This window comes from Oncorhynchus mykiss, chromosome 9 (genome assembly GCF_013265735.2).
Source record: "Oncorhynchus mykiss isolate Arlee chromosome 9, USDA_OmykA_1.1, whole genome shotgun sequence".
NCBI lineage: Eukaryota > Metazoa > Chordata > Actinopteri > Salmoniformes > Salmonidae > Oncorhynchus > Oncorhynchus mykiss.
In genome coordinates, this window is record NC_048573.1 from 4011144 (window position 1) to 4021448 (window position 10305).

General features: G+C 41.6%; 1 protein-coding gene across 1 annotated transcript in view; it reads right to left on the minus strand.

Moving 5' to 3' along the window:
• Positions 1–1008: 1008 nt before the first annotated feature.
• LOC118966151 (zinc finger protein basonuclin-2-like) overlaps positions 1009–10305 on the minus strand; it is a 21386-nt gene continuing 12089 nt past the window's right edge. The window contains exons 3-6 of the mRNA XM_036989232.1: positions 10298–10305; positions 5686–5751; positions 2896–3183; positions 1009–2730 (exon numbers count right to left, since the gene is read on the minus strand). The exon at positions 10298–10305 is cut by the window's right edge and continues 168 nt beyond it. Of these exons, the coding sequence (XP_036845127.1) occupies positions 1147–2730; positions 2896–3183; positions 5686–5751; positions 10298–10305 (1946 nt within the window). The 3' untranslated portion in view covers positions 1009–1146. The remainder of the gene's footprint in view (positions 2731–2895; positions 3184–5685; positions 5752–10297) is intronic.

Below are 10305 nucleotides of genomic sequence, written 5' to 3' on the forward strand. Positions count from 1 at the left end.
AAGGCCAGATTTGTGCAATATACGACTGATTGTTGTCCTATGGACAGAGTCTCCCACCTCAGCTGTAGATCTCTGCAGTTCATCCAGAGTGATCATGGGCCTCTTGGCTGCATCTCTGATCAGTCTTCTCCTTGTATGAGCTGAAAGTTTAGAGGGACGGCCAGGTCTTGGTAGATTTGCAGTGGTCTGATACTCCTTCCATTTCAATATTATCGCTTGCACAGTGCTCCTTGGGATGTTTAAAGCTTGGGAAATCTTTTTGTATCCAAATCCGGCTTTAAACTTCTTCACAACAGTATCTCGGACCTGCCTGGTGTGTTCCTTGTTCTTCATGATGCTCTCTGCGCTTTTAACGGACCTCTGAGACTATCACAGTGCAGGTGCATTTATACGTAGACTTGAATACACACAGGTGGATTGTATTTATCATCATTAGTCATTTAGGTCAACATTGGATCATTCAGAGATCCTCACTGAACTTCTGGAGAGAGTTTGCTGCACTGAAAGTAAAGGGGCTGAATAATTTTGCACGCCCAATTTTTCAGTTTTTGATTTGTTAAAAAAGTTTGAAATATCCAATAAATGTCGTTCCACTTCATGACTGTGTCCCACTTGTTGTTGATTCTTCACAAAAAAATACAGTTTTATATCTTTATGTTGGAAGCCTGAAATGTGGCAAAAGGTCGCAAAGTTCAAGGGGGCCGAATACTTTCGCAAGGCACTGTATAGGTAATAGGGTCTAAAGTAGTGCACTATATAGGGAACAAGGTTCCATTTGGGACACTGTATAGACCTGACTGTCTTCAAGTGAACATGTGATCATTAAACAAATGAAGAAGGAGGGATCAGTCCCCTCCTCCTCTCATGTTCTGTCTCTCATCCATCCTCCTCCTCCTCCTCTTCCTCATGTCCTCTCTCATGTTCTGTCTCTCATCCATCCATCTCCGCCTCCTCTCCTCTCTCATGTTCTGTCTCTCATCCATCCTCCTCCTCCTGCTGTCCTCTCTCATGTTCTGTCTCTCATCCATCCTCCTCCTCCTCATTCTCTCATGTTCTGTCTCTCATCCACTCCGTCTTCCTCCCTTATGGCGTCTCTGTTCCAGAACAGTTTGTGAAGTTGGAGTCCCTCGTTGCCTAGCGACCTGTTTAAACAGCCTCAGTCCTATTACCTTCTCCCTCCTCTTCCTCTCTCTCCTCTTCCTCCCCCTGTCGTCTGCACTCCTCCGTTGAGACAGTTACTTTCTTCTCCATCTTAAGAGGCATGCTAGACTTCCGGGGTTTCTTCTTGGGGGCGGGATCAGCTGAAGTACACCAACCTCCTTGATTGGATGATCCGAGAACCTTGGCCCCTCCCACTGACCCGGAGGAAGAAGCCAATTGGTCCAACAGAGACAAGGAAGAGGGAAGAGGGGAGGTCTGTCGTGTAGCACGGTAGAACTGAGACAGTGGTTGGACTTCTCCCAGAGTAGAAACCAATAGCTGGGTCTGGAAGGAGGACAGAGGAGCAGTGATGCCCACTGAGGGATGCCCTGTCCTGGGGAAGATGGGCCCCCTGTGGGGGTCTGGGCTGGAGGGTTTGTCTGGCTCTGCGTGGAGGGCTGGGGTGGGGTTTGAAAGGTGAGTCAGAGGGGTGTGTTGTCGTTGCTGTTGTGGATGCTGGGTGTGGTTTAGGGGTACGGCTGCGGCTGTGTTGTGGCACCTCTGTTGTTTATGGAGTTTGTCATAGGTGTGTGTGTGTTGACTCCAGGTGTGTGTGTGTTGACTCCAGGTGTGTGTGTGTCGTGTGTGTGTGTTTGCGGTCTCCCTGTGTGGTGTTGGTGAGTGTCTAAGTGTATCCATGTGTAATCTGGGATTGGGGTTAGCGCTGTGTCTGTTGCGGCTCCTCAGTGAGCTAAACACCATACCACACCCGTCCACAGTGCACCTGTGCTTTATCTTCAGGTGTACCGCGTTGTAGTGGATCTTCAAGGTTCCTTTGTCATAGAAGCTCTTGTCGCAGGCACCACAGCAAACCCTGCCCTTACGGAGGGAGGGCGAGACCTCTGGGAAGAGCCAGCCCTTAGGGAGGGAGGAGGAGCAGGGGGGAGAGGACACGTCAGGGAAGAGCCAGCCCTTGGGGAGGGAGGAGGAGCAGGGGGGAGAGGACACATCAGGGAAGAGCCTGTCGTTACGGAGGGAGGAGGATGAGGAGGGGCGGGACACTACACGGAACAGGCTCTGGGCCAGCATAGAAAGAGAGGAGGAGGAGGATGGAGAGGAGGAAGAGAGGGAGGAGGAGGAAGAGAGGGAGGAGGTGTTGTTGCTGTCGAAGTTCTTCTTCTGTAGCTCAGGGTTGGTTACTAGGTAACTGAGTCGACAACGGTGGAGGCGTTGATCGTCATGGTTACCGACCGGCTGCTGCTGGTCGTGGTCACGGTGTGGCTGCCCTGACGACGACCTCGTCGGTGACTCGTTGTGTTCAGGTTTAGGTTCCATCGTCTTGGTCCCAGTTCCGTTTCCTATTTCTCCTCCTAGACCGTTAACGGCAGCCGGTACCGGACTCACCAGGTTACCATATGGAGACCCAGACTCAGACACGCTGCTTTCTGACTGGTGCTGTGGTCCTTCGCTCTGTTTGACCCTCCCGGGCCTCCGTAGTCCACCCAGCCTGGTGGGAGGGGCCAAACCCTGCAAGGGGGAGGGGCTATGGAACTGGAATGGGAGGAGCATAGAGAGACTGGCAGGAAAATTATCAAAATGGGGGAGATTGGCAGGACTGCCCTTCTCAAAATGGTGCCCAGTCGCCGGAATGCCTTTCTCAAAGTGGTGGATGCTAGCAGGGCTGCCCTTCTCAAAATGGTGGATGCTAGCACGGCTGCCCTTCTCAAAATGGTGGATGCTAGCAGGGCTGCCCTTCTCAAAATGGTGGATGCTAGCAGGGCTACCTTTCTCGAAATGGTGAACACTCACAGGACTGCCCATCTCAAAATGCCCGCCCTGCCTGTTGCTCTCAATGAACGCTTGGATGTTGGAGACCGTCCGGGAAGAGGAGGGATCAGAGAGGTCATTTCCCAGTGAGTCCTGAAAGGTCATGAGCTCTACGATTGTCCGCGTTTCTCCGAACCTCAGGAACTGTTGTAGAGTCACAATCTCTTCCTTATGACAGACCACTGTCCAATGCTCCAATACGCTGCCGGAAGAGTTCTAGAGGGGGAGAGAGGAGGGGGGAAGACAGTACAGACTCAGTGAGAATAGCCTTGCTATTGAGAAATGCCACTATAGACAGACCTGGTTCTCTAGAGCAGACAGGCTATGTGCTCATTGCCCACAAAATGAGGTGGAAACTGAGCTGCACTACCTAACCTCCTGCCCAATGTGTGACCATATTAGAGACACATATTTCCCTCAGATTACACAGACCCACAAAGAATTTGAAAACAAACCCAATTTTGATAAACTCCCATATCTACTGGGTGAAATATCACAGTGTGGGGCCTCCTGCGTGGTGCAGTGGTCTACGGCACCGCCATGCTAGAGTATTCACTACAGAGTAGTATGTATCCTCTATCCCCCCTACCTGTAGTATGTATCCTCTATCCCCTACCTGTAGTATGTATCCTCTATCCCCCTACCTGTAGTATGTATCCTCTATCCCCTACCTGTAGTATGTATCCTCTATCCCCCTACCTGTAGTATGTATCCTCTATCCCCCTACCTGTAGTATGTATCCTCTATCCCCTTACCTGTAGTATGTATCCTCTATCCCCCTACCTGTAGTATGTATCCTCTATCCCCCCTACCTGTAGTATGTATCCTCTATCCCCCCTACCTGTAGTATGTATCCTCTATCCCCCCTACCTGTAGTATGTATCCTCTATCCCCTTACCTGTAGTATGTATCCTCTATCCCCCTACCTGTAGTATGTATCCTCTATCCCCCCTACCTGTAGTATGTATCCTCTATCCCCCTACCTGTAGTATGTATCCTCTATCCCCCTACCTGTAGTATGTATCCTCTATCCCCTTACCTGTAGTATGTATCCTCTATCCCCCTACCTGTAGTATGTATCCTCTATCCCCCCTACCTGTAGTATGTATCCTCTATCCCCCCTACCTGTAGTATGTATCCTCTATCCCCCTACCTGTAGTATGTATCCTCTATCCCCCTACCTGTAGTATGTATCCTCTATCCCCCTACCTGTAGTATGTATCCTCTATCCCCTACCTGTAGTGTGTATCCTCTATCCCCCTACCTGCAGTATGTATCCTCTATCCCCTACCTGTAGTATGTATCCTCTATCCCCCTACCTGTAGTATGTATCCTCTATCCCCCTACCTGTAGTATGTATCCTCTATCCCCTTACCTGTAGTATGTATCCTCTATCCCCCTACCTGTAGTATGTCTCCTCTATCCCCCTACCTGTTGTATGTATCCTCTATCCTCTATCCCCCTACCTGTAGTATGTATCCTCTATCCCCCTACCTGTAGTATGTATCCTCTGTCCCCCTACCTTTAGTATGTATCCTCTATCCCCTACCTGTAGTATGTATCCTCTATCCCCCTACCTTTAGTATGTATCCTCTATCCCCCTACCTGTAGTATGTATCCTCTATCCCTCTACCTGTAGTGTGTATCCTCTATCCCCCTACCTGCAGTATGTATCCTCTATCCCCCTACATGTAGTATGTATCCTCTATCCCCCCTACCTGCAGTATGTATCCTCTATCCCCCTACCTGTAGTATGTATCCTCTATCCCTCTACCTGTAGTGTGTATCCTCTATCCCCCTACCTGCAGTATGTATCCTCTATCCCCCTACCTGTAGTATGTATCCTCTATCCCCCCTACCTGCAGTATGTATCCTCTATCCCCCTACCTGTAGTATGTATCCTCTATCCGCCCTACCTGCAGTATGTATCCTCTATCCCCCTACCTGTAGTATGTATCCTCTATCCCCCCTACCTGTAGTATGTATCCTCTATCCCCCCTACCTGTAGTATGTATCCTCTATCCCCCCTACCTGTAGTATGTATCCTCTATCCCCCCTACCTGTAGTATGTATCCTCTATCCTCTATCCCCCCTACCTGTAGTATGTATCCTCTATCCCCCTACCTGTAGTATGTATCCTCTATCCCCCCTACCTGTAGTATGTATCCTCTATCCCCTACCTGTAGTGTGTATCCTCTATCCCCCTACCTGCAGTATGTATCCTCTATCCCCCTACCTGTAGTATGTATCCTCTATCCCCCTACCTGTAGTATGTATCCTCTATCCCTCTACCTGTAGTGTGTATCCTCTATCCCCCTACCTGCAGTATGTATCCTCTATCCCCCTACCTGTAGTATGTATCCTCTATCCCCCCTACCTGTAGTATGTATCCTCTATCCCCCCTACCTGTAGTATGTATCCTCTATCCCCCTACCTGTAGTATGTATCCTCTATCCCCCTACCTGCAGTATGTATCCTCTATCCCCCTACCTGTAGTATGTATCCTCTATCCCCCTACCTGTAGTATGTATCCTCTATCCCCCTACCTGTAGTATGTATCCTCTATCCCCCCTACCTGTAGTATGTATCCTCTATCCCCCCTACCTGTAGTATGTATCCTCTATCCCCCTACCTGTAGTATGTATCCTCTATCCCCCCTACCTGTAGTATGTATCCTCTATCCCCCCTACCTGTAGTATGTATCCTCTATCCCCCTACCTGCAGTATGTATCCTCTACAGTAGTCTTGAAGGGTCCATCCCAGACTGTTTAGAATGTATAGAACCTGCAATACATAAATAGTTGTGAGCTGTTAGAACACAGAAGATAATTTAGGATGTTTTTACACCCCTTAACTTATTCTGCATTTTATTGTGTTACAGCATGAATTTTAAAAATGGAGATTTTGTGTTTTTTGATCTACGCCCATATTGTCTACATTTCATTTTGGTTATGGAACGTTTTTTGAAAATAATTAACAATGAAAAAAAGCTGAAATGTCTTGAGTCATTAAGTATTCAACCCTTTTGTTATGGCAAGACTAAATAAGTTCTGGAGTAAAATGTAACAAGTCACAAAAAATAGTGTTTAACATGATTTTTGAAGGACAACCTCATCTCTGTACCCCACACGTACAATTATCTGTAAAGTCTCTCAGTTGAGCAGTCAATGTCAAACACAGATTCAACCTCAAAGACCAGGTTGTTTTTCCAAGGCCTCGCAAAGAAAGGGCCCCTATTGGTAGATGGGGGAATAAAAAGCAGACATTGAATATCCCTTTGAGCACGGTGAAGATATTAATTATGCTTTGGATGGTGTATCAATACACCCAGTCACTACAAAGATACAGGCTTCCTTCCTAACTTAGTTGCTGGAGAGGAAGGAAACCGCTCAGGGATTTCACCATGAGGCCAATGGCGACTTTAAAACAGTTACAGAGTTCAATGGCTGTAATAGGAGAAACCTGAGGATGGATCAACAACATTGTAGTTACTCCAAAATACTAACCTAAATGACAGAGTGAAAAGAGTAATTCAAGTTTTGACTTAAATTGGCTTGAAAATCTATGGCAAGACTTGTAAATAGCTGTCTAGCCAACAACTTGACAGAGCTTGAAGACTTTTTATAATAGACAAAAATTGTCCAATCCAGGTGTGGAAAGCTGTTCGAGACTTACCCAGAAAGACTCACAGCTGTAGTCACCACTAAACGTGATTCTAACTGTCACGTTCTGACCATAGTTCTTTTGTGTTTTCCTTGTTTTAGTGTTGGTCAGGACGTGAGCTGAGTGGGCATTCTATGTTGTGTGTCTGGGTTGTTTTTCTGTGTTCGGCCTAGTATGGTTCTCAATCAGAGGCAGGTGTCGTTAGTTGTCTCCGATTGAGAATCATACTTAGGTAGCCTGGGTTTCACTGTGTTTTTGTGGGTGGTTTGTCTTCTGTCTTTGTGTCATTGCACCAGATAGGACTGTTTCTGTTTTCACATTTGTTGTTTTGTATTTTGTAGTGTTCACGTTTATTGTCCTTATTAAACATGTTGAACTCCAACCACGCTGCATTTTGGTCCTCCTCTCCTTCAACGAAAGAAAACCGTTACACTAACACGTATTGACTCAGGGGTGTGAATGCTTACGAAAATTTGCTATTTCTGTATTTCATTTTCAATACATTTGCAAAAATGTCTTAAAATATGTTTTCACTTTTGCATTATGGGGTATTGTGTGTAGAGGAGTGAGAGAAAAAACAATTTAATCAATTTTGAATTCAGGCTAAATGTGGAATATGTCAAGGGGTATGAATACTTTCTGAAGGCCCTGTAGATACATGTGTAATGATTTATAAAGTATAATCATTTTATACTAATTTATTATCATATTTGGTATCAATTTCTAAACATGTACACTACCAGTCAATAGTTTGAACACACCTACTCATTCAAGGGTTTTTCTTAATTGTTTACTATTTTCTACATTGTAGAATAATAGTGAAGACATCAAAACTATGAAATAACACATATCGAATCATGTAGTAACCAAAAAAGTGTTAAAGAAATCAAAATATATTTTATATTTGAGATTCTTGAAATAGCCACCCTTTGTCTTGATGACATTTGCACACTCTTGGCATTCTCTCAACCAGCTTCACCTGGAATGCTTTTCCAACAGTCTTGAAGGAGTTTCCACATATGCTGAGCATTTGTTGGCTGTTTTTCCTTCACTCTGAGGTCCAACTCATCCCAAAGCATCTCAATTGGGTTGAGGTTGGGGGATTGTGGAGGCCAGGTCATCTGATGCAGCACTCCATCACTCTCCTTCTTGGTCAAATAGCCCTTAAACAGCCTGAAGGTGTGTTGGGTCATTGTCCTGTTGAAAAACAATTGATTGTCCCACTAAGCGCAAACCAGATGGGATGGTGTATTGCTGCAGAATGCTGTGGTAGCCATGCTGGTTAAGTGTGCCTTGAATTCTAAATAAATCACAGAGTGTCACCAGCAAAGCAGCATCACACCTCCTCCTCCATGCTTCACGGTGGGAACCACACAGATCATCCGTTCACCCACACCGCATCTCACAAAGACACGGCGGTTGGAACCAAAAATCTCTAATTTGGACTCAAGGACAAATTTCAACCGGTCTAATGTTCATTGCTGGTGTTTTTTGGCCCAAGCAAGTCTCTTCTTCTTATTGGTGTCCTTTAGTAGTGGTTTCTTTGCAGCAATTCGACCATGAAGGCCTGATTCACACAGTCTCTTCTGAACAGTTGATGTTGAGATGTGTCTGTTACTTGAATTCTGTGAAGCATTTATTTGGGCTGCAATTTCTGAGGATGGTAACTCTAATGAACTTATCCTCAGCAGAGCTAACTCTGGGTCTTCCTTTCCTGTGGCGGTCCTCATGAGAGCCAGTTTCATCATAGTGCTTGATGCTTTTTGCGACTTCACTTGAAGAAACTTTCAACGTTTTTTAAATTTTCCGGATTGACTGACCTTCATGTCTTAATGTAATGATGGACTGTCGTTTCACTTTGCTTATTTGAGCTGTTCTTGACAAAATATGGACTTGGTCTTTTACCAAATAGGTCTGTATTCTGTTTACCAACCCTACCTCGTCACAACACAACTGATTGGCTCAAACGCCTTAAGAAAAAAAGAAATTCCACAAATTAACTTTTAAGAAGGCACACTTGTTAATTGAAATGCATTCCAGGTAACTACCTCATAAAGCTGGTTGAGAGAATGCCAAGAATGTGCAAAGCTGTCATCAAGGCAAAGGGAGGCTATTTGAAGAATCTCAAATATAAAATATATTTTGATTTGTTTAACACTTTTTTGGTTACTACATGATTCCATATGTGTTATTTCATAGTTTTGATGTCTTCACTATTAGTCTACAATGTAGAAAATAGTAAAAATAAAGAAAAAACCCTTGAATGAGTGGGTGTTCTACAACTTTTCACCGGTAGTGTATAAGCATGTATAATGGCTTACTGAGTACATCAATTTCTAAACATGTGTAATCATGCATAATGGATTACTAATGATATACTGACTAAGTCAACGAGCATCTGTTAATTTACCTAAATGTAAGGGCTTATTCATGTGTATAATTGATATGGTTTATATTCACATTCATGTTATTGTTATTAATATAGTTATTATTGTTATTACTTAGTTATTATTATTACGTTAGTTATTATTATTATTTAGTGTTAATATTAAAAATAAATATATTAATAATTGTATTATTATTGTTATTATTATTGTTGTTATTATTATTATTGATATTATTAATAGTGTTATTATTATCATAGCTATTATAGTTATTATTATTGTCGCCCTTATTATTATTATAGTTATTATTATTGTTGTAGTTATTATTATTGTAGTTATTATTATAGTTATTATTATTGTGATTGTAGGTATTATTATTGTAGTTATTATTATAGTTATTATTATTGTTATAGTTATTATTATTGTTGTAGTTATTATTATTGTTGTAGTTATTATTATTGTTATAGTTATTATTATTGTAGTTATGTTATTGTTATAGTTATTATTATTGTTATAGTTATTATTATTGTTGTAGTTATTATTATTGTAGTTATATTATTGTAGTTATATTATTGTTATAGTTATTATTATTGTTATAGTTATTATTATTGTAGTTATATTATTGTAGTTATATTATTGTTATAGTTATTATTATTGTTATAGTTATTATTATTGTTATAGTTATTATTATTGTAGTTATATTATTGTTATAGTTATTATTATTGTTATAGTTATTATTATTGTTATAGTTATTATTATTGTTATTATTATTGTAGTTACTATTATTGTATAGTTATTATTATTCTGGTTATTATTATTGTAGTTATTATTATTGTTACAGTTATTATTATTGTAGTTATTAGTATTGTTATAGTTATAGTTATTGTAGTTATTATTATTGTAGTTATTATTATTGTAGTTATTATTATTGTAGTTATTATTATTGCAGTTATTATTGTTGTTGTTATTGTTGTAGTTATTATTATTGCAGTTATTATTGTTGTTGTTATTGTTATTATTATTGTTATAGTTATTATTGTACTAGTTATTATTATTGTAGTTACTATTATTATAGTTATTATTATGATGATTGTAGGTATTATTATAGTTATCATAGTTATTATTATTGAATATTTAGTGTTATTATTATTAGTGTAGCTATTATTCTTGTTAGCATTATTATTATAGTAATTATTCTTATTGTTATAAATATCGTTATTTAGTGTTGTTATTATTCATATTGTTGTTGTTGTTATTATTACTGTTATTAAGAGTTACCATACCTGATCCC